The sequence below is a fragment of the Myotis nattereri genome (genome assembly GCF_964212035.1).
Source record: "Myotis nattereri genome assembly, chromosome: 6".
NCBI classification, from domain to species: domain Eukaryota; kingdom Metazoa; phylum Chordata; class Mammalia; order Chiroptera; family Vespertilionidae; genus Myotis; species Myotis nattereri.
The window spans coordinates 14,904,698-14,930,261 of record NC_138081.1 but is presented as its reverse complement, the minus strand read 5'-3'; the positions used below and the strand labels follow the sequence as shown (position 1 = coordinate 14,930,261).

Sequence of the window (25,564 nt, the reverse complement as noted above, 5' to 3'; positions counted from 1 at the left end):
TCACTATCACTGCCTTAGGGGATGTCCGCCTGCCGGCTCAGGCCCGCTTGCAGTCCGGGACCCCTCGCTCCTTACCGCCTGACTGCTGGCTGCTCCTTACTGCTCAGTTCATTGCTCCTTAGCGCTGCTGCAGAGGTGGAGAGGCTCCCACCACCACTGCTGCGCTCGCCAGCAAGGAGCCTGGCTTCTGGCAGAGGGATGCTCCCTCTGTGGGAGTGCACTGACCAGTTGTTCTGGTCGTTCTGCTGTAACAGTCGCTTAGGCTTTTATTATATAGACTAGAGGCCGGATGCACAAAAATTTGTGCACTCGGGGGGGAGGGGGGTCCCTCAGCCTGGCCTGTGCCCTCTCGCAGTCTGGGACCCCTTGGGAGATAACGACCTGCTGGCTTAGGCCTGCTCCCAGATGGCAGAGGGCAGGCCCAATCCCTAGGTGCAGCCCCCTGGTCGGGCTCAGAGCAGGGCCGATTGGGGAGTTGGGGCGCCGCCCCCTGTCATGCACAGAGCAGGGCGGATTGGGAGGTTGTGATGCCACCCTCAGTCACACTCAGGGTAGGGCTGATTGGGGGGTTGGGGCACCACCCCGTCACACTCAAGGCAGGGTTGATGGGGAGGTTGCGGCGCCACCCCCTGTCACAAACAGAGCAGGGCCAATCAGGGAGTTGGGGCGCTGCCCCCTTTCACACACAGAGCAGGGCCCATCAGGGGGGTTGGGGCTCCGTACCGTGTCACGCACAGAGCAGGGCCGATAGGGGAGTTGGGGCACCACCCCGTCACACACAGAGTAGGGGGGATCAGGGGGTTGGGGCGCCGCCCTCTATCACCCACAGAACAGGGCCGATCAGGGGGTTGGGGAGCCGCCACTCTCACACTCAGGACAGGGCCGATGGGGAGATTATGGCTCTACCCCGTCACACACAGAGCAGGGCCCGTGGGTGGGGGGCTTGGGGCGCCGCACCCTGTCACACACAGAGCCGCAGGGCGATCAGGGGGTTGAGTTTCCATCAACCTGGCTAACACTGTTAGCCGTGCCCTGGTGATTTCCTGAAACCCTGCCACACAACTTTTGGGCCCAAATATGCTGTTTCCAGTGGCTTTTCCATATTAATGGCCTGTCTCGACTCATGCTTCTGACTGTCCTACAATCTCTCAAACAAGTAGCATCTGGCCTAACCATGCCCCATGCTTCTCGTAAGTGACCCCACATCAGGCACTAGCAGCAGCTGGCCTTAGTTTGCAGCTTAGCCTCTCCTCCACACCTCTAAGCCCAGCACAAGTAGCAGCCATCTGCAGATTGCTTTGTAGCTCATGCCAGGAGGCCCCAAGCAGAATATAGGCAGTGGCTGACCTTGGCCTGTACCTCCCAGAAGGCCCCAGAGCCAGTGCACCTGGTATACAGCTTCAGACCACATTGAAGATGCCCAACCACTTCCATGAGATATACTCAATGGGCGGACTCAGAGCCCTGCTGAAATAAGTCCTATACTGTGGGGTGGGCCCCTGCACATCTGATCTGTTGCAGCCAGTACTTCCAGCTAATCAGCCTGGGGGTCAATCCTTCCTATTAACGTGGCAAAAGCAGTCAAGGCTCAACTACAACAGGAGGGTGTACACAGTCCACAGGGTGGGGAGGAGAGCATCTAGAGTGCCCAGCTTGGAGGATCAGGGAGGCTGTGCCATTAGACCCTAGAGAACATCTACTACATATGGCCACTCTACCAAGCCTGGGAGACACAACAGCTCTACCTAATACTAACAAACACAGAGAGGTTGATAAAATGAGGAGACAAACGTGTCAAATGAAAGAACAGAACAGAACAAAACTCAGAAAAATTAAATGGAGATGAGCAATCTACTAGATGCAGAGACCAAATCATTGGTTATAAGGATGCTCAAAGAATTTAGTGAGAACTTCAACATCATTAAAAAGGACATGGAAATCATAAAAAAAAAAAGAACCAGTCAGAAATGAAGGATACACTAAAAAATTAGTTTGCGATGGATCATAGACCCAGACATAAAATCTAAAATTTCAAAGTTTGTAGACAAAACAGAGAGAATATCTTTGCCATGTGGGAGAATGCAAGAGATTTCTGAAACAGAGGATATGATCATCACAAAAGAAAAGATTGGTAAAATGAATTTCATCAAAATATAAAAGCTTCTGTCATCAAAGATACCATATAAGCAAGCCACAGACTGGGAGAAAATATTCATAGAAATGTCTGACAAAGACTTGTACCCAGAATATACAACGAATTCCAAAACTCAATAAAGACAAACAATAAAAAAAAAAAAATGGACAAAGGACTTGAACAAAACTTCGGAAGTTAGATGATGAGCAATGACCACGTGTAAAATTCCACCAACATCATTAGTCATCAGGAAAAAGTAAAATTAAAACCAAGCGCTGACCAGTGGGGCTCAGTTTTTCGGAGTGTCAACCTGTACACTGAAAGGTTAGGGGTTCTATTGCCGGTTAGGGCACATACCCTGGTTGTGGGTTCAATCCCCAGCGGAGGCATGTGCGGAGGCAACTGATTGATATTTCACTCTCATAACAATATTTCTCTCCCTTTTTCTCTAAAATTAATTTTCTAAAAAGCATGTCTTCAGTTGAGAATTTTTAAAAAGAAAATTAAAACCATAATGAGATACCATAGAATGGCTAAAATTGAAAAGACTAACATCAAATGTTGGTGAGGATATGGAGCAAGTGGAACTTTCACGCATTATTGGTGGGAACAAAAAACCATTTTGGAAAAAGTTTTGCAGTTTCTTATTAAGTTCATCATATACCTGGCCCTTTGAGCAATTCCATTTGTAGGGATTAATACATGAAAAATGAAATGTATGTCCACAAAAAGACTTGTTTACAAATGCTCATAGCCAGCAACTAATGTATCTGCTAATAGTGTTCACTGTATGAGATTCCAGTCTAGAAGACCTATCCTGTAATAGTGTCTTTATATTCCTAAAATGTGTCATGAAAAGCTGAAGATTTTAAAATAATGCAAGATTTATGTTTTTGGTATATTAAACACAGAAGTACAGAATAATAATGCCTAATACTTTAATACTAGAGGCCCAGTGCACAAATTCATGCACTAGTGGGGTCCCTTGGCCTGGCCTGCGGGATTGGGCCGAACCCAGCTCTCTATCATCCCCTGAGAGGTCCTGGATTACGAGAGGGCGCAGGCCAGGCAGAGGGACCCCACTGGTGCACGATCAGGGCCAGGGAGGGATGCAGGAAGTTGGCCAGCCGAGGTGGGACTGTGGGAGGGCTCCAGGGTGTGTCTGGCCCGTCTCACTCAGTCCAGATCGGCTGGACCCCAGCAACAAGCTAACCTATGAATTGGAGCATCTGCCCCCTGGTGGTCAGTGCACATCATAGCAACTGGTGGACTGGTCGACTGCCTGCCCCCTTGTGGTCAGTGTATGTCATAGCGAGAGGTTGAGTGGCCTTTATCATTGGCATATTACACTTTGGTTAAACGGACGACTAAACACTTAGCACATTAGGCTTTTATTATATAGGATGTTGCATTTAAAATATTGGCATAAGCTAATATAAATATGAAATAAATTATCGTTTTTCTTTCCTTTAAATTTTAAAAATTTGCACTAAAGAAAGAGAATGAGTTGTTCAAACAAAAGATCATAGAAGCCTTGTTCATGGTAGCCTCAAATTGGAAACAACCCACATGTTTATCAACAGGACAATGAATTATGGGCAATTACAGTACATTCATACAATGGACTAACACTCATCAATTTAAAAAGAAACCTATTTCTAATAATCATAACATTGTGGGTAAATCTGACAGACATTTAAAAGCAAGCCAGAAACAAAAAGAATATGATTTCATTTTTATGAAGTTTTAGAACAGGCAAAACTAATCTAAAGAGAAAATATCTAAGAATAGTGGTTATGTAGGGGTTGAACCTTTAAACAAGGAAATTTCTAGTCAGATGGAAATGTTCTATATCTTGATAGAATATGAGTTACATGACGTTAACTATTGTTAAAAATGTACAATTAAACTTGTGTCTTTCAAAATGCGTAAATTTCCCCTAAAACAACAAAAACCACAGATAAGGTACCAATAAGAAAATTTTGGTAATATAAATCCGAGTTTCTACACTTGAAAGGATTCCCATAGTAATACATTTTAGTTCTACTATTTCCTAACATCTAGACAAAAGCATGCATGTAAAGTTGATGTTGTACCCCATGTAATTCTATGCTTGATCTCGAACCAAACTGGTGCAGAATTAATAAAATTGATCACAAATCTCTAAGCAAAGAACATACGACTCACTTTAGACAATTATAGGAATCCACACTAGGTTATCTAGGAAATATCACCAACAACTTACTTTCATTTTCCCAGGTCAGAGACTAGGGTAAATAAGGGAAATTTCCATTATATTGAAGGCCACAGTGACAACACATAGCATTGCAATTCTACTTCTAGGTATTTACCTTGAAAAATACTGAAACGTGTACAAATACAGGGGTTGGCAAAAGTAGATTTACAGTTGTGAGTACGTGAAAGTTCATTCTTGTATTAGTATTTATTGGTTATTGTATTATTTGTACTATAACTATAAACCTACTTTTGCCTACCCCTTATGTACAGGGTGTTCTTTGCAGCACTGTTTGCTATAGGGGGGAAAAACTTAGACATTCCCCATTTCTGACTTGATTAATAGAGCAATCAAATAAATTATGGCTGTCCTTATTATGGAAACACAGGAGAAAAAAAGAATAATAAAGATTTATATATATTGACAGGTTGCTATTTCCAAGACAAATTATTAAATGAAGGGGGGAAAGCCACAATTACAATATGCACAGTAAAATTTCATTCATGTATCACCTCCACAATTAAAGGTAATTAATATTTTTTAAATTAACACAGTATTGATTTTAACCTCTGGACTATTCATGCTAAAAAGAAACAGTCTTAAAATAGAACTCTGCTTAAAAAAAAATCAAGTGTTTAAAAACTAAGAATCCCTAGCCGGTTTTGCTCAGTGGGTAGAGCGCCTGCTCTTAGACTGAAGGGTCCCAGGTTCAATTCTGGTCAAGGGCACATACCTGAGTTGTAGGCTGAATCCCTGGCCCCAACTGGGGCACATGTGGGAGGCAACCAATTTATGTGTCTCTCTCACATCGATGTTTCTCTCTCTTTCTCCCTCCCTTCCACTCTGTCTAAAAATCAATGGAAAAATATCCTCAAGTGAGGATTAATAACAAAAAATAGTAAGAAACTGAATAAACAACTCTTCTTACTGGAATTAAGTGGTTCTTCCATATTAGAGCTTTATATTTCCATTCAGAAAAGGAACAAAACTATCTCTACCCCTCTGATATTACTCATGGCTCAATATCTTATTTGAAAACCAAGTATCTGGCTTAAAAAAATCTTACATACACAGAATGGAAAAATGTCCTGTATATAATAACTATTAGTTAGTCCTAGAAAGTAGCTGGTTTACAATAAATACGATATTGCCACTAAACGAGTATGGAAATGTGGAACAAATAGGAATACAAAAGCAATTTAAAGTAGGAACAGCAAAATAACATCTTTCAAACTGTCCTCTGTATTTTGAACAATATAACAGGCATTTGCTCAACAAATATTTGCTGAGCACCTAATTAGTATGAGGCACTATTACATGTGCCAAACATATGCAACTGGGAAACAGTAACATATAGAGTTGTCTAATGAGATAATGAGGGAAAAAGGAGCTCAGGCCAAGTCCACAATTCTGTCACCAAAAGCTCTTTCTCCAGCCTAATTATGATTTTTATTTAATATTCTTTGCATTACTTCATGGTACAGAAAATAGTACTGCAATGTAACTTGATTTTCTGGTTAGGAGTCAGAGTGCTACTCTGTTGAAGTTCCTGTATTTCAGAGTTTCAGGGATGAGTAGAATGAGCAAAAAAGGGAGCTGATAATTATTTTTTGCAAGAACATTAAAATACAAAACAAAACTACCTAATTGTCTTTATTTTAACAAACTACCTAATTGTCTAATATTTTAACAATAAAGAATATCTCTCAGAATTTAGGAACTAAATAAATTTAGCCACAAGAATAACTCAGTCTTTTTCCCCAGTTTTTTCCTCATTTTACTGAGGATAAGTGAAAAATTCATGAGACCACTATGTGAGATTCAAAAAAAGGTAAAATGAAAAAAGAAAAACACAGACTTTAGAATCAGAGCGCTCTGGTTTCAATTTTCATAACTGCAGGTGAGTCCCTTAAACTATTCTGCACCCTTTTCCTAAGAAGTTTATAGAAGGATTAAATGTGAGTATATAGAAAGAGCGTAGCATTAAATTTAGTGCCTAGAAGGTGCTCAACAAACTTAAACAATTTCCACTGTTAAAATAAATTGTGGGACTTCAATTTCTGATTATGACAGAAAACTGGTACTGAGCTAATCCTCCCACTGTACACAACCATAAAACCAGATGAATACACGAGGCAACTACTTCCAGGCATTGAACAGGCAGCACTAGGATGCAATAACTAAGAGAGGGGAAATTCATGAGCTGAGCCCTATAATGGCCCCGCTCTCACAGAGGGGGTAAATTCCCACCTGGGGCACAATAAGCTAGAGTCTAAGCAGAGAGGGAAGGTTCTGCTGAGCTGAGGCTAGATCAGAGTTTGGGGCAAGTGTAATAGCTGAGGGTCAGGACACCAGAAAGATGGAATGTGTGAAGGATGGGGGGCAGATAGGGGCAGAAGTCTATGTGGGGGTCACCAGTGAATGAGTTCTTGGCTGATGGTTGGGCTACACATGCATAGGGAGACACTTTCTAAGTTTACTAGAGAGTGGCTGCTATGGAATTGAGAGAGCCACAGAGAAATCTAGCAAGAAGACTTTGGGAACTCCCATTTGACCCAGTAATCCCACTTCTAGGAATATATCCCAAGAAATCAGAAACAAAAATCAGAAAGGATATATGCACCCTTATGTTCATAGCAGCACAATTTACAATAGCTAAGATTTGGAAACAGCCTAAATGCCCACCAGATGAGTGGATTAAAAAACTGTGTTACACCTACACAATGAAATACTACGCTGCTGTAAAAAAGAAGGAAATCTTACCATTTGTAACAGCATGGATGGACCTGGAGAGCATTATGCTAAGTGAAATAAGTCAGTTGGAGAAAGGTAAGTATCACATGATCTCACTCATTTGTGGAATATAATGAACAACATAAAGTGATGAACAAAAATAGATCCAGAGACATAGAAGCATCTAATAGACTATCCAACCTCAGAGGAAAGGCAGGGGAGCGAGGGGGTGTAAGAGATCAACCAAAGGACTTGTAGGCATGCACATAAGCATAACCCATGGACACAAGACAGTAGGGGGGTGATCGCATGTGCTTGGGGGGTGGGAACGGCTGGGGAGAGGTCAATGGGGGAAAAAGGAGACTTTAAACAATAAAGAATTAAAAAAAAACTTTGGAATTCTGATCAAGATAGACATCCAGTTGAGGTAACAGAAAGGCCAGATTTGAATTAAGGACCATGCATTTTAAAGTAAGATTTATTTTATATCTGCCCTAACAAGGAATGTGGGGAAAGCCACCAAGGCCCAGCACAGAGTGTAAAGTTCAAATGGGGTAAAAGAGGGCAACTATGCAGAGCTGGGTGGCAGCAGCAGCAGCAGCAACAGCAGCAAGAGAATGGTTACATACCATGATCAAATAAGTATTTTCAGGATGGGAATCACGCTCATCAGAGGGAGTTTCAAATATGCAAAGGAAGAAAATGAGAAAGAATATTGTGGTGTTGGACTGGAATTGGAAAGAGATCACTGTAAATGTATGGTCTTCAGTAACTCTTTCAATATGTATCTACAGATACAGATCCACTGAGAGGGTCTGGGATTAGTAGCATACCCAAAGCAACAAGCACACCTTATTTCTAAACACCAGTCTCTACTAAAAAAGAACTACGCTTCTTGGAGAAATGTTTGCTTTCAGGACTGGGGAAGGGAAAATTCCAAAATGTGCCCAAACATCTTGTGTCAGAAAGAAAAATGAATTGCTCAAAGAATGATGGGGACATGAAAAAGAACAAAGAAGACAGCTTTGAAGGGCCTCCCTCGGGTCAAACCTAAAACAATTTGAGCACAAGAATAATTGGACTCCATGAATACATACCAATATAAATAAATGGATAAATTGAATGTTTGGTACGAAACGGGGGATTTAATAGTCTCAAAATATCTTCCCATAAAATACTTACTGATTACAGAGGGTGAAAGAGTAACTTTACAGTGAAGTTTACAGCATCTCCTTAATCAAGTGATCTAAGTTAACATCACCAGTTACCAAACAAATCAAAATCATATGCTATTTGATAGGGTATTTGAACAGGTGACTTCTGTGATATTTCTGTGAAAGATACAACCTGACTTTCATCATTAAGTATATCAGACAAAGCCAAATTAACAGACATTTACAAAATAACTGGCCTGTGATCTTCAAAAGTGTCCAGATCATGAAAGTAAAAGAAAAATGGAGGAAATGCTCCAGATTGAAAATTAAAAGACATGCTTTGAAACTGGTTCCTTTGGCTACAAAAGACATTACTGAAACAAACGAACCTCCGTTTCCTTATCTGTAAATCATGAGGGCTAACTAGCTCTATTGCTCCAAATATCAATTAAGGACTCAAAGATGTTTTTGTAAAGACAGACAAAAAACGAGATCTAACAGTCTATCTCTATTGGTATTCTAACCACGCTGATAAAGATGACCACTGATACCCAGAGGCCTTCCCCCAAATTACAAGAACTTTTACAGAAAAAAATGTTATACAATGCCTCTATTAATAGTATATCCACACAATGGGTTATCTGGTTATATCAGCTAATATGAACAGATGTCAATATTTGTTAAACAGAGAAGGGAAAATTTAGCCGAGTATCTATAACATACTCTCTTTTGTATGTATGTTTGCATATACGTATGTATTAGATAATTATATTTACACTAGTGCCCCAGTGCACAAATTCATACACATTAAAATTAATCAGAAGGTGGCCAGCGGGGTGGGAGACAGGCTGGACATGCCCTGGAACCAACCTCCCGCAGTCCCTCCCTGGAGTGGTGCAGCGGCTTGAAGGGCATCTGCAGAGTGAGCGGGGTCCCTCCGGAAGGTGGGGTCCCTCGACTTGGCGTGCGGGGATTGGGCCGAAACTGGCTCTCCAACATCCTCTGAGGGGTCCTATTGCTAGAGGGCAGTTCTTGGGTGATGCACCCCAGAATTGGGTGTCTTCCTCTCTGGTTACGGGATGTATCACCCAAGAACCGCCCCTGCCAAGTCACCACAGCTTGGCATCTCCTGCGTTGAGTGTCTGCCCCCTGGTGGTCAGTGCACATCATAGCTACCAGTCGGAGCATCTGCCCCCTGGTGGTCACTGTACGTCATAGCTACCAGTCGGTCACTTAGCCTTTTATATATCTACTAGAGGCCCGGTGCACAAAAATTTGTGCACTCGGGGGGTGGGGTGGGGAGGGGGTTCCCTCAGCACGGATTGTGCCCTCTCACAGTCTGGGACCCCTTGGGAGATAACGACCTGCTGGCTTAGGCCTGCTCCCGGGTGGCAAAGGGCAGGCCTAATCCCTAGGTGCAGCCCCTGGTCGGGCTCAGAGCAGGGCCGATTGGGGAGTTGGGGCGCCGCCCCCTGTCATGCACAGAGCAGGGCGGATTGTGAGGATGCGATGCCACCCTCAGTCACGCTCAGGGTAGGGCCGATTGGGGGGTTGGGGCACCGCCCCCTGTCACACTCAAGGCAGGGTCGATGGGGAGGTTGCGGCGCCACCCCCTGTCACGCACAGAGCAGGGCCAATCAGGGGGTTGGGGCGCTGCCCCTGTCACGCACAGAGCAGGGTCGATCAGGGGGCTGGGGAGCTCCCCCCTGTCACAAACAGAGCAGGGCCCATCGGGGTTGGGGAGCTCCCTCCTGTCACGCACAGAGCAGGGCCCATCAGGGAGTTGAGGAGCTCCCCCCTGTCACTCACAGAGTAGGGCCGATAGGGGAGTTGGGGCACCGCCCCCTGTCACACACAGACCAGGGCAGATCAGGTTTGGGTGCCACCCTCTATCACCCACAGAGCAGGGCCGATCAGGAGGTTGGGGCCCCGCACCCTGTCACACACAGAGCTGCAGGGTGATCAGGGGGTTTGGGCACTGCCCCGTCACGCTGATCCCAGTGCCGGGAGGCCTGTTGGCTCCGTTGATCCCGGTCTTGGGAGGCATATTACCCTTTTACTACATAGAATAGAGGTCTGGTGCATGGGTGGGGGCTGGCTGGTTTGACCTGAAGGGTGTCCTGGATAAGGGTGGGGGTCCCCACTGGGGTGCCTGGCCAGCCTGGGTGAGGGGATGATGGCTGTTTGCAGCTGGTCACACACCCTTCATGGTGGGGGTTCCACTGGGGTGCCTGGCCAGTCTGGGTGAGGGGCTGAGGGCTGTTTTCAGGCTGGGACTGAAGCTCCCAACTGCTCCTTTTTTTTTTTATTCTGGGCCAGCTTTAGCTCTGAGGCTTGGTTCCAGCTCTGAGGCCTCAGCTGCTGAAAGTAGGTATCTGGTTTGTTTAGGTTCTATAATCGAAACTCTGTATCAACTTCAGCTCTGAGATCTCAGCTGGCTGAAAGCTGGTTTCTGGGGTTTTGTTTAGCTTCTATATTTGTTACAATGTTTCTTAAACTGCAAGCTCAGAGGCCGACAAGGCAGGCGAGGAATGTTGCAGTCCTCCGTCACTGAAGCAAGCAAGCCTCATGTTCAGTTTAAGCTGCCTGGCTGCTGGCCGCCATCTTGGCTGGCAGTTAATTTGCACATCGCCCTGATTAGGCAATGGGAAGGGTAGCGGTCGTATGCCAATTACCATGTTTCTCTTTTATTAGATAGGACTAGTAGCCCCGTGCACAAAAATTTGTGCACTCGGGGGTGAGGGTGAGGGTTGGGGCCAGACCCCTCAGCCCGACCTGCACCCTCTGTCATGTTCCTGGACTCCGGCCACTCCTGGCCTAGGCACAGGTCTACAGGCTTGGGATGGCCTTGCTCCCGAAGCCCCATTTTATCAAGAGAACAAAGTCGGCATTAGTTACACCCTCACCGAATTCAACAGTGCATCCGTGCATACAACTGCCTCATTCATGTGCCTGCTTCGCCCTACTGAATTACTAACATCTTGAGGGCATAGCTCTTTCTTATCCTGCTTCACTTTCAGTGCCTGGCCTGGTGCCTGGGACCTGAGAGGGTTTGCTGAGTGAGTGAATGAGTGAATGAATGAGCGATTAAGTGAATTAGCAAGCAGCTAAGGGGCGGGAACTTCTGCCACGTTGCTATGGCAACACGGCAGAACTTCCAGCCCCACTCTCTGCTGCCTGAAGCCCATCCCGGCAAAGTTCCCGCCCTGCTCCCAGAGGCCCGGTGCCCTTCTCCTGGCTGCATACTGAATTACTAACATCTTGAAGGCAGAGCTCTGTCTTATCCTGCTTCACCTTCAGTGCCTGGCTTGGTGCCAGGGACCTGAGAGGGTTTGCTCAGTGAGTGAATGAGTGAATGAATGAGCAAGTAAGTGAATGAGCAAGTAGCTACCGGTCGGGATAGTTTGCACTCCGCTCTCGGCTGCCTAACACAAACCCTGGGCAGTTCCCGCCCTCTCCCAGCTGCATAGTATGCACAGGGCAAAGGCGGCCCAGGGCTGTCGGTGGGCGTGGCCAGTGGAGGATCGGTGCATTAGCACCCGTCAACCCAGGATCCCCGCGGGAGGGCCATTTGTGGGCGCAGCCGGTGGCTGATCGGTGCATTAGCACCTGCCAGCCACGGATCCCCGCGGGAGGGCCGTTTGTGGGCGTGGCCAGTGGCTGATCGGTTCATCAGCACCCGCCAGCCAGGGATCCCCACGGGAGGGCCGTTTGTGGGCGTGTCTGGTGGCAGATCGCTGTGGTCCCGCCGGCCAGCCCTGTATCAGGTCCCATACAGGCTGCTGCTGCCCGGGTCGCAGATAGCAGGTCCGGATGGCAGCGGGGCAGGTGGGATAACGCTGTCCCACCCTGCCTGTAGTATGCAAATTAGCCGCCATCTTTGTTGGCGGTTAACCACCATCTTGGTTGGCAGTTAAGTTGCATATCACCCTGATTAGCCAATGGGAAGTGTGTCGGAGGTATGGTTAATTACCATGCTTGTCTATTATTAGATAGGACTAGAGGCCTGATGCATGAAATTCATGTGCGGGGTGCAGGGGGTCCCCTCAGCCCAGCCTGCACCCTCTCTCCAATCTGGAACCCCTCAGGGGATGTCCAACTGCTGGTTTAGGCCTAATCCCGGGGACCGGGCCTAAACCGGCAGTCGGACATCCCTCTCACAATCCGGGACCACTGGCTCCTAACTGCTCACCCGCCTGCCAGCCTGATCACCCATAACCGCCTCTGCCTGCTGGCCTGATCGCCCCTAACTGCCCGCCCCCTGCCAGCCTGGTCACCCCCAACTCTGCCCCCCCCCCCACCTGCCAGCCTGGTTGTCCCCAACTACCCCTCACCTGCCGGCCTGGCTGCCCCCAACTGCCCCCCCACCGCTCGCCTGGGTGCCCCTTACTGCCCCCCCCCGCTGGCCTGGTCACCCCACGCAGCCTGCTGTTCAGTCATTTGGTCGTCCCTCACTAACCCTCCATATCTTGGTTCCTACCTACCATTCCCAACTAAAAGGAAACACTGCCTCGAATAACCTATAACCCTGACTAGGTCACTCTAAAATTTATAAGGTTTGTGCAACACTATCTTTAAAGTTTGCTGAAAGTTTCACAGAAAAATCAAAACTTAGATGTTTATCCATACCTATACAATCCCTGATGTTGGTGATTGCTACTAATGTTTTTCAGGATCAAGCCCAGGATATTTTGCAGGACCAGGGGGTGAACCAGCTAAAATCACCTGAGACTGTCTGGAGCAGCCTGAAGAACCCTTCAGTGACCTCCATGTGAACTTTCCTCATTAAAACACAAAATCTCCACCCAGGGGTAGATTTGCAGAGATTTCCCATCATTTTTGAACGTGCAATGTATGTTTAAGCATGTTTCCTAACTGCGCAAGCGCTGGCATGTCCCTACCTATACATACAATTACTAAGTCTACCTTGATGCTAGTGCATGATTTCCCCTAATAAATATGGATTATATACTTGTCCTTGCTTGCTGGCTCACAATAAAGTTCCATCTCATAAAATCATCTTTTTGCTGGCAACTACTGAGCATTCAGATCCAGTTTGGTCGGTAACATGATTCTGCATATGGGTCAGAGTAATAAATGGTGGGTTGTTTGGATATCTTGAGACAGAAATCAAAGAAGTATTCAAACACTAATGAAGGCATTTAAAAAGGATAAAGATGCTAGTGTGATGGGGCTTCCACATATCTGGGATAATACAAACATCAAAAAGAATCACTGTAACTGAAAAATGATCAGAAAAGGACCACCCAAGTCAGTTTGGCTCAGTGGTTGAGCGCCAACCTATGACCAGTAGGCCACAGTTAAATTCCCAGTCAGGGCACATGCCTGGGTTGCAGGCTCAATCCCCAGTGTGGGGCATACAAGAGCAGCCAATTAATGATCCTTTCATCATTGATGTTTCTATCTCTCTATCCCTTACCCTTCCTCTACTGAAATCAATAAAAATATATTTAAAAGAAAAGCAAGAAAGTGATTATTACAAGAGTCAAGGTAGCAGTTAATTATGGGGTAGGAAGAAAGCATACAGTGGGTTTCTAGGATGCTGGAGATGTTCTACTTCTTGACCTGGAAAATAATTTCATGAATGTTTGTTTCATAATTACTTATTACACTGCATATACCTGCTGTGTACACACACGCACATATTATACTTCACAATTTAAAACAAAGATATAAGTTTTCAGGAGGAAAAAAAGTCAAATAAAAACAAGAGCCTTTTATAAAGAGAATGACAATATTTTACCTGCAAGAGTAAGTAGGCTCTCCTACTTTAAAAACACGACCACAAAGATGAGAAGGTTTGTTTGCTTGTTCAAGTTTTGGAAATCCAAACGCAGGATCTTCACCACAAATGTACCATTCCATTGGTCCCAATAAGACAAGCTGTGCCAGCATGTCTTCTCTCTGTGGAAAAGGGTTGGGACCCCTGCAGTAGATTTTGGGTACATAGTGGGCTAAATGCTGGTATACTTCTCTAGTGAGGTCAGTAGACTGCAGCCATTTCTGTAAACAAAGAAAAAAGAAAAAAATGTTTTAAACAATGTCACTAAACTACTAATTTGAATAAATCTACTCTATTTTCTTTTAGGTACAAAAATAATGGTAAGAGTCTTATAAATTATTCTGTTGACAACACTCATCACTGAATGTCTTCTTTCCAAAAAGGGCAAAATTTAAAACCAAATCCAAACTATTTTAGAATTCTACTTAAAGTGAAAGTAAAATTAAAGTGAAAGGAGCCCTTCTTCCTCAACTCTAGAAGCAATCTTCTGTAGGCAGTACAGGAAAATGACCACATCAAATTGTCATATAAATCACTAGCTACTGAGCCCATTCATTTCTAATGCTTTGTTCAAAAAATTTTTTTTCAATTTCTTTAATAAATTATTTTCAATTACATTCAAGAGACATTATATTAGTGTCAGGTCACAACATAGTGATTAGGCATTTATATACCTTATGAAGCGATTACCCTGATATTATGACTGTGATTTGGATTCTCTTTATCAGTTTGCCGACAGGAACAGCATGTAGTGAACATCAACAGCCAATACATTACTTATATTTTCGATTGATTAATATGAGATGACATGCCACTCTTATGAATATCAGTCCACAAGAGACTTTATTTCACCGATATGGCTTCTTTCCCTGATCAACCTCACTATAAGCCCTTTCCTCTTCCTTCTCCCTGCAATAAACAAACCAAAAACAGCCACGTTTTTGTTCCCAATCTTTTTTTAAAAAATATATTTTATTGATTTTTTACAGAGTGGAAGGGAAAGGGATAGAGAGTCAGAAACATTGTTGAGAGAGAAACATCGATCAGCTGCCTCCTGCACACCTCCCACTGGGGATGTGCCCACAACCAAGGCACATGCCCTTGACTGGAATCGAACCTGGGGCCCTTCAGTCCGCAGGCCGACGCTCTATCCACTGAGCCAAACCAGTCAGGTCTGTTCCCAAACTTTTATGTTCAACTACCTTTGATAATTATACTGATAGCAAATGGGTACTGTGATATTATTATTTATAACATACTAGAGGCCCAGTGCATGAAATTCATGCACTCGGGGTGGGAGGGGGTGGTCTCTCAGCCTGGCCTGTGCCCTCTCACAGTCTGGGAGCCCTTGGAAGATGTCCAACTGATCGCTTAGGCCCGCTCCCCACGTGGGCCTAAGCCACAGTTGGACATCCTTAGCGCTGCCATGGAGGTGGAAGATGCTCCCGACACCGCCGCTGCGCTTGCGAGCCCTGAGCCCGACTCAGAGCTTCTGGCTGAGTGGCGCTCCCCCTGTGGGAGCGCACTGACCACCAGGGGGAAGCTCCTGCATTGAGCATCTGCCTCCTGGTGGTCAGAGCGCATCAAAGCGACAGGTTGTTCCGCTGTTTGGTCGATTTGCATATTAGCCTTTTATTATATAGGAAATTTGGCCTTTTTCCCATTCCTGGCAGATCTTTGATAAAACTCTTGAAATTTCCAATCTACAGACCTCACTAGAGAAGTGTACCAGCATTTAGCCCACTATGTACCCAAAATCTACAGTAGGGGTCCCACATTTCGTAAGGGAGATAAAGGTGAAAGGAGTGTCTTTTGTTATTTATCACAAGCCTCTTTGAGGAGCTGGTTGCCAGGGGAGCCAACCCAGTGATTAGAAGGTTGAAACTTACATTCTCCACCTCCAACTCTGGGACGGGAGAGGGCTGGAGGCTGAGTTAATGGCAATGATTTCATCAATAATGCCCACATAACAAAGCTTCCATAAAAATCCCTAAATGTTGGCTTTCAGAGTTTCTGGGTTAGTAAACACACAGGGCTGCAGGCACAGGGCATGGAAGCTCCGCACCCCTTCCCACATACCTTGCTCTATACATCTCTTCCATCTGGCTGTTCCTGAGTTGTATCATTTTAAAATAAACCAGTAATCTATATCCTATCTAATAAAAGAGAAACATGGTAATTGGCATACGACCGCTACCCTTCCCATTGGCTAATCAGGGTGATATGCAAATTAACTGCCAGCCAAGATGGCGGCCGGCAGCCAGGCAGCTTGCAACTAACATGAGGCTTGCTTGCTTCAGTGACGGAAGACTGCAACGTTCCCCACCTGCCTTGCCAGCCTCTGAGCTTGCAGTTTAAGAAACATTGTAACGAATATAGAAGCTAAACAAAACCCCAGAAACCAGCTTTCAGCCGGCTGGGATCTCAGAGCTGGAGTTGATACAGGTTTCGATTATAGAACCGAAACAAACCAGACACCTGCTTTCAGGAGAGGAGGCCTAAGAGCTGGAGCCCCAGAGCTAAAGCTGGCCCAGAATAAAAAAAGAAAAAAAAGAAAAATAGGAGCAGTTGGGAGCTTCAGTCCCAGCCTGAAAACAGCCCTCAGCCCCTCACCCAGACTGGCCAGGCACCCCAGTGGGGACCCCCACCATGAAGGGTGTGTGACCAGCTGCAAACAGCCATCATCCCCTCACCCAGGCTGGCCAGGCACCCCAGTGGGGACCCCCACCCTGATCCAGGACACCCTTCAGGACAAACAGCCAGCCCCCACCCATGCACCAGGCCTCTATTCTATATAGTAAAAGGGTAACATGCCTTCCAGCACCAGGAACAGCAGAGCCGCGAGGCCTCCCAGCACCGGGATCAGTGTGACTGGGGGCAGTGCCCAAACCCCCTGATCGCCCTGCGGATCTGTGTGTGACAGGGGGTGGGGCCACAACCTCCCTATCTGCCCTGCTCTATTCATGACAGGGGAAGGCGCCTGAACCCCCTGATCAGCCCTGCTCTGTGCCTGATAGGGGGGAGCTCCCCAACCCCCTAATCAACCTGCGGCTCTGTGTGTGACAGGGTGCAGCGCCCCAACCCCCTGATCGGCCCTGCTCTGTGGGTGATAGAGGGTGGAGCCCCCCCCCCCCCCCACGGGCCCTGCTCTGTGTGTGATGGGGTAGAGCCATAACCTCCCCATCGACCCTGCCCTGAGTGTGACAGTGGCGGCGCCCCAACCCCCTGATCGGCCCTGCTCTGTGGGTGATAGAGGGCTGCTCCCCAACCCCCTGATGTGCCCTGCTCTCTGTGTGACAGGGGGGAGCTCCCCAACGCCCTGATGGGCCCTGCTCTGTGCGTGACAGGGGGGAGCTCCCCAACCCCCTGATTGGCCCTGCTCTGTGCATGACAGGGGGTGGCGCCGCAACCTCCCCATCGACCCTGCCTTGAGTGTGACAGGGGGCGGTGCCCCAACCCCCCAATCGGCCCTACCCTGAGCGTGACTGAGGGTGGCATCGCATCCTCACAATCCACCCTGCTCTGTGCATGACAGGGAGCGGCGCCCCAACTCCCCAATTGGCCCTGCTCTGAGCCTGCCCAGGGGCTGCACCTAAGGATTAGGCCTGCCCTCTGCCACCCGGGAGCAGGCCTAAGCCAGCAGGTCATTATCTCCCGAGGGGTCCCAGACTGTGAGAGGGCACAGGCCAGGCTGAGGGACCGCCCCCCCCCCCCCCGAGTGCACAAATTTTTGTGCACCGGGCCTCTAGTATATATATAAAAGCCTAAGCGACCGTTCGGCAGTTCACTATGATGCGCACTGACCACCAGGGGGCAGATGCTCAGCGCACAGGCATGGAAACATGGAACAGACTGATGAATCTCAGAGGGAAGGGGGTAGGGTGGGAAGAGATTAACCAAAGATCTTACATGCATACTAGAGGCCTGGTGCACAGATTCGTGCACCGGTGGGGTCCCTCAGCCTGGCCTGTAGGAATCGGGCCAAATCTGGGCACTGGGCCTCCGACATCCCCCGAGGGGTCCCGGATTGCAAGAGGGCACAGGCCAGGCTGAGGGACCCCACCAGTGCACAAATCTGTGCACTGAGCCTCTAGTCTAGTAAATAAACTAGATGTTCTACCAAATGATTGAACACAAAGGATCATGCAAACTCCCGATTTGTAGTCAACTCAGACGAAATTGTGGGTAACTTGAGGACAGTGGTTAAGCAGGAAGTCTTGTGGGACTGAGCCCTTAATCTGTAGGATCTAATGCTAACTCTAGGTGTATAACATCAGAATTGTAGGCCACCCAGTTGGTGTCTCAGAGAATTACAGAACTGCTTGGTGTGGGGAACCGCCCCCCCCACCCCCCCCCCCCCTCCACACACACACATTGGGCAGCCAGAGTATTGGTTTAAGTGTAGAGAGAAAAAGAAGAAATAGAGTTTCTCCTTTCAGATACCAACTCAACATGTCCAAAACTGAACTAATGATCACCCCCCACACACACCAAAACTCTGCTATTACCATTACTTCCCTATTTTAGATACCAGCATACACCTAGGTATCTAAACCAAAAAAAACCCCTGAAAATATTCCTCTTTCTCACCCCAATGTCCAATGAAGTCTTGTCCATTTGGCTTCTTAAATCTTTATTGCATCCATCCATTTCTTTCTCTCCATCTCCACAAGCATTAACTCCACTTAGTCCAAATCCCCCATTCCTATCTTTCACCAGAATTAGTGCAACAATGTCCTAAATGGTGATCTCCACACCTCTTACCCCTCTACAGTCCATTTCCCAACCTCACTACCAGAGTGATTCTTGAAAAAGTCAGCTTCTCCTTGTACCGAGAATCAAGTCAGCTCTCCTAACATGATTTACAATGTCCCTGCCTTGTATCAATACCTTCCGGTCTTCTCCTTCAGACCCATATTGGCTCCTTTCTCTGCTTTATAAGGCTATTTTCTACTCATTTTTCAGATCTCAGCTTATGTTTCACTTTTTCTAAGATGCCTTCTTTACCCACTCCTCTCCCCCATCTCCCATTTCCATATACCCCCAGGTCTAAAACAGAAGTTGGCCTCAGTGGGCATTTAGTAAAATCTGCTAACTGAATGACTATAAATACGTTTACACTACTTACTGTCACATTACACTAATATTGTGGAAAGACTCTCTATGTGGTTTCAATGAAAGCAAAGATAGAGCAGATCCAGGCCTGCAGACTCCAAAAACTAAACCAAATAAGCCCTAGGTAAAGCATCTTTTAAACCACTTCCTTTCTGTTCCCTTTCTATTTCATGAAGTCTTTTCCCTGCATTCTGTCACTTACCCCTGCCTTCACTGCCAATTGAGTTGGTATGTTTATTTGCCCTCCATACTACTGTTCAAGTGATGTCTAACACAGTAAAACAACAGTATAAGATCTTCATTTTAACTATTTGTACAATCTTCAGCCCACTTCCTTCCAAAAATAACATATAAAAAGAGATTTTAAGTATTCATGAGGTGTTATATATTAACTTTCTAATCAATTTCACATTGCAGATAACTTTTACTAAAATGTAAAAATCCTGTTCATAAGTTACGGGGCTGTATGGAAGCTCTATGCAGGTAGGAAAGAGACTAAATTATTCTTAACAGCATTTCTTGAGAGACAATCCCACAGGTTTAAGAATTTTTTCTCCATTTATTTATTTGTTTATAAATCCTCACCAGAGGACATGCTTAGCAAGAGGAAGGGGGAGAAAAGGAGGGAGAGGGTAGAGGGTGGGGGTGGGGGAGAGAGAGAAAAGGCCAACAACATGGATGTGAGAGAGAAACAATCCGTTGCTTCTCATATGCTCCCCGCCTGGGGATAAAACCTGCAACCCACGTATGTGCCCTAACTGCAGCCTTTCAGACTACGTTCAACCAATTGAGCCACCAGGCTGGGCTCTTTCCCCTTTAGAGCAGTAGCTCTAAATAAAAATTACATACATACTTCAGTAATTATAAAAGTGACAAGAGCCCTAACCGGTTTGGCTCAGTGGATAGAGCATTGGCCTGCGGACTGAAGGGTCCCAGGTTCGATTCCGGTCAAGGGCATGTACCTTGTGATGTTTCTCTCTCATCGATGTTTCTAACTCTCTATCCCTCTCCCTTCCTCTCTGTAAAAAATCAATAAAAATATTAAAAACAAATAAATAAATAAAAGTGACAAGAAAAAAAAAGTTAAGGCCCTGGGCTGGGGTAGCTCAGTTGGTTAAAGCATCATCCTGATACACCAAGGTTGCATGCAGGTTTTATCTCTAGTCAGGGCACATCACGAAGCAACCAATGAATGCATAAATAAGTGGAACAACAAATCAATGTGTGTTTTTTTCTTTCTCTAAAATTAATTAAAGGCAAACTAGAACCTAACTCTTTGAACTAAAAACCCTTTTTTTTTTTTGGTTACATCCAAGGGTACATGTCTAGTTTTTCACCCATTGCTAGTAAACCCTATTTAAAATATGAATATAGAGTCAAATTATCCTAAGCAATTTACTGTTCATGAATGAAAAATTAAGCATTAAGAGTCAATGGATTCCCAGGTGGGTACTAGAATTAACGAGGGTGGGGGGAGGTCACTTCCTAAATCATATAATTGTCTAACCACTACACTTTATACCTGAAACTAATATGAAATAATATTGAATGTCAAATGTAATTGAAAAAAATATTCAAAGAATTCACCTCCATGATCCTGGAAAATTATGATTTAGGCAATCTTACTTTACAACACATTTAAAGATTTTGTTTTAAAAGCAACTTTTGTTTTTATTTTTATGTTCCCATTTCTCTTAAAACTTCACTTGCAGCCCTGGCTGGTGTGGCTCAGTTGGTTGAGCGTTACCCTATGGACTGTGAGGTCCCAGATTCGATTCCCTGTCAGGGCACATGCCTAGGTTGCAGGCTCAATCTCCAGTAGGCACATGCAGGAAGCAGCTAATTGATGTTTCTCACATCGATGTTTCTTTCTCTCTCTCCCTCTCCCTCCCTATAAATCAATAAAAGTATATTAAATGTATATTATTAATAAGAACAAGCATTTCATTCTAAATATTATTTATCACACATTATTCTAAATTATTAAAAAGATATAAAATCTGATTCAAGAAAGGCAGGCATAGCCCTGGTCAGTGTGGCTCAGTTGGTTGAGCATTGCCCCTTGCACCAAAGGGTCACTGGTTTGATTCCCGGTCAGGGCATCTCTCTCTCTCTCTCTCTCTCTAAAATCAATAAAAACATTAAGAAAAATGGCAGGCATATATTCCAAATTCAAAACCATGCAGCCAATTAGCGATCCTTTACAGGCATTTTAATGTTTTTAATTTAACAATATATAAATCAAAGTACCTTCACATGAGACTTCTATACCACAGATACTGAATCAGTGACTTGCAACAGTATAGATTAAAAGGGGGGAACAGCTGCAAAGAGAAAGTGAGCAGGAAGAAAAACTTTCTGGCTGCCTTTCAAAATAATGGCTCATGTATTTCTCTAAAGAATAAAATTTACAGCTTTTCATATTAGTTCTCACTAATATAAGCTGATTAGGTAAGTGCTTAACATGAAAAACTATTGAGATTTCTAATTGGCTGCATGTTAATTTGCCTTTATTTCAGACACTTGTGGCTGTCAAACCACTATGCACAACAGAGTAATAAACACTATCTTATTAGGAGCCCTCCATAGGGAAGTAAAGAAACTGTCAACTCATTCCACTAAAGTAAACATGTTATGACAATGTTTCCAAGAGCGTTCCCTTTTTGAATGCTATATTTAAACCTGGGGATAGAGAGCAACTACAAACACAACAATAAAAGATTCCCTAGAGGTTAGCTTCTTATTACATTATCTAATCATTATTCTATATCCAATTAAAACTGTATCCTTTAACCCCATTTGATTTTGCTTTCAAGCAAGGGTAACCAAAGCGTAAATTAATTGTAAAGCGACAATTGCTAGTCCTGAAATGGAGTTTTCTGGACTATAAATTATTAAGAAATATTTAAACAAATCATATTATGAGTTGTAAAAATGAAGTAAAAGCAATCACAAATAAAAATAATATGCAAACTCAATAATAAAAGACAAAAAAATCTAATTTAAAAATACACAAAAGATAGGAACTGAAACTTCTAAAGAAGATATACAAATAGCCAAAAAACTCAGGAAAAGATGGTCAACATCATAAGTCACAGGGAAATACAAATCAAAACACACCCAACAGGATGGCTATAATAAAAAAGACAGTAACAAGTGCTGACAGGATGTGGAGAAGTCCACATCCCTTATTTTCTGTTGGTGGGAATGTAAAATGATGTAGCCACTTTGGAAAACAATTTAGGGGGTTCCCCAAAACATTAAGCATAGAATTACCAGGTGACAGAGGAATTCCTCTCCTGGATAAAAGCGCAAGAGAAATAAAAACATATGTTCCTACAAAAAAATTGTACACAATGTTCATAGTAGCATGATTCACAATATCCAAAAAGTGGAAACAACCCAAATGTCCATCAAATGATAAATGGGTAAGTAAAGTATGGTATATGCTTACAATGAAATATTATTTTGCAATAAAAAGGAATGAAGTATTGATATATGCTACAATACAAATCTTGAAACACTGTTAAGTAAAAAAGCCAGAAACAAAAGACAACATACTGTACCATTCTATTTATATGAAATTTCCAGAATAGGAAAATCAATGGAGACCAAAAATAGATTAGAAATTGCCTAGAGTTTGGGAGTTTAGGTGAAAAGGGGGACTGACAGCTAATGGGCATAGGATTTCTGTTTGGAGGTGATAAAAATGCTCTAAATTGATTGTGGTGAGAGTTGCACAACTCTGTCAATATAGTAAGCACCATTAAATTGAACTGTGCATTTGAATTATATGTGGAACTTAAAAGTTTTAAAGCAAAAAATAACCATAATGAGTATGTTATACTTGGGGAAAATATATTTACTTTTTAAGTCATGATCATCCATCGGAACATATTATAATCAGATCAGTGGAGCATGCAACATAGCAGACTCAAAAAGTGTTGCTTGTGGAGTCAATTCTACCAAGTAAAAGAGAAGACTGTGAAGGGAGGCCTCTTTAATATCCTAAACGTAAAATTATTGAAGATAGCATCTACATGCGTTATTTATGAAGCATACTATTCAGGGTAGATGGGAGATCACAAATAGTGATCTCATAACAGGAGAAGCTGTGCGTAAACAAAGCGTGGGAAAGATGACACTAGTGCTTATTAAGTAATTTCAAATGGATGTGATCCCAACAAACTGTAGTATCAGAGGTCTAAAGGCTGCAATAGCTGCTTTCTAAACTTGTTTGCCCTCTCTAAAATTTACTTCTAACCTGAGAAAACTTTATCAATTCATTTTAGTTTGTCTCTGTCACCAGTTTTGTAATTGGCTTCCCCAAGAACCTCAACAAGTTGAAGCTCTAATCTTCTTGGAAAGACTGGGAAAATAGAGTACACAGCCTGTAATACTGGGCCAACAGATACAAAATTCGATGGGAGTAAAAGAAAATACTACTGTGGGGTAAATAACAGAATAGTTATCAATACGGATAATAATAAGATGACATGGAGACGGAGAGTCATGATGACCATTTTGCTGTTTACTTGTAACACTGCTTTTTCTTTTTCAAATCTCTTTGATAAACGAAGGCCAATGGGGGCTGAAAATCCTTGGTGGTTGTAATATTAAGCAGAAATGAAAACTGCCCAAACAAGTGGGTTAAAAAAAAATAATGAAAAAAGCAAACACTTATCATTCAACAGTGTCGTCCTTTAAACTCTTCAGCTCTACCACTCCTGCCATGTATTCCATCCACTCTGACTTCGGTGTCCTCCTCAATTCACCCAAACAGCCCCCACAGTGCTCTGCCAAAATGCTGTTTCTAACACTCGGGGTGTTGACGTTAGCTTTCTAAAGCGAAGGCCCTAGAGGTGGGGCCCGCGATGTTTTGGTCCATTCATAATCAGCCGGGACAATCCGCTCTAATGGGTGTTCCCTGTCCTTGAAGCAAGATGCCCACGAGCCTATGGACGTAACCGCCTTACAGCCCTGCTGCCGGCACGAGCGCATTCCCCTTACAGTTTCTGCACAAACCCGGGCTGGGATGGTTTACGTTTGGGGCATAACTGTCCCCACTGTGCTATGGCCCAACCCAACGCTATTAACTTCTGTGTGTTGACAGCTGCTCTCTCAAAGTTACATAACGTCTGTTCTCCACCCCACTACCCCAACTCCTAGAAAAATTATTATCATTTTTTTTTTTAATCTCCCGGCCTGCACCACTACTTTCTCACACTCAGTGCACAAGTCGAAACACTACTTTCCGCACATTCATCAACACTGTCGACGGGCCAACGCGTGTAAAAACGCACCGAGGAGAGGGAGGGGGAGGGGGCACGGTGCCGTCGGCATCCCTCGGCGGGCGCGCACGGCGGGAACAAAGTCGGGGCTCGCGCCAGGGGGCATTTCTCGGCGGAGGAGCCAATGCCCCGCTCAGCTCAAGAAGCGGAACCGGGTGGAGAAAGTGGGGCGATGACACCTCCAACACCAAGAAGACTCTTTCCTCCGCTCTCGCAAGACCTGGCATACGGGGCAAAGGCGCTGGTGCTGGGGGCTTCATGGGAGTTGGGGGGGGTGGGGGGGAGAGGAATGGTGAAGAGCTGTTGGTTCTGGGCAGGAGGGGGACGTAAGAGGTGGCCGGTGCACAGCGCAGCCTTCGGGCTGTTTGAGAATAAAGAGGGGAGGGAAGGGGCCGCTCCCCGCTCGGGGAGGCCGGAGAGCCGGCCGCTCCGGGATTTCCGGGAGTCGGTCCTCCCACGGGGCTCGGCCTGCGACGGCCGGACGTCCCGCCCGGGGCCGGCACTCACCCCCGCGGTCTCCTCAGCCGAACATTCCAGCAAACTCTGGTCGATGGCCGGCACCTCCGGCTCCAGCTCCGACGCCATCTTCCCTCGTCCTCTTCCCCAGCGCTAACGCCGCTGCCGCCGCCCCAAGGGCCGCGGCCTCGCTACAGCCCGGGGGCCAAGCTCGCCACCCCTGCCCCGGGCAGTCGGTCCCGAGCCGTCCAGGCGGCGGCGGGCGTAGGAGACGGAGAGTAGCGTGAAGGGAGCGGGACAGGAGGGATCGCGACCTCCGGTAGCTCCCTGCCGGGCTCGGCGCCCGAGTCCAGTCACTGCCTCGTCCCTGCGCTGGGGAAGGACACGGAACACCCCCGGCCTGGCACGGTCGCTCGCTTCCACCGCGTACCGGACTGGGAGAGGGGCAATACCACCCGAGAGCGGAAGCAAAGCTCCCTGGGAAATGTAGTCATCCCTCGCTAGGCCTTGGAGAATTGTGCCCTTATAGGGTAGGCACAGGGGCATTGTGGGAGTTGTAGTCCGTCTGCTAAGGAAATTAAGCAAAGGGCAGGTGAGTGGGCGGGGCTTCTCTGCACAAGCGAATCATGGGAAGAGAATATT

At 45.5% G+C, this 25,564-nt stretch overlaps 1 protein-coding gene across 3 annotated transcripts in view; it reads right to left on the bottom strand.

Annotated features, from left to right (window-relative positions):
• The window catches only part of UBR2 (ubiquitin protein ligase E3 component n-recognin 2), a 112,375-nt gene extending 87,011 nt beyond the window's left edge, over positions 1-25,364 (bottom strand). For all 3 annotated transcript variants that reach the window (XM_081093820.1, XM_081093821.1, XM_081093819.1), the window contains exons 1-2: positions 24,974-25,364; positions 14,022-14,281 (exon numbers count right to left, since the gene is read on the bottom strand). In XM_081093820.1, the coding sequence (XP_080949946.1) occupies positions 14,022-14,281; positions 24,974-25,051 (338 nt within the window). In that variant the 5' untranslated portion in view covers positions 25,052-25,364. The remainder of the gene's footprint in view (positions 1-14,021; positions 14,282-24,973) is intronic.
• Positions 25,365-25,564: the final 200 nt, after the last annotated feature.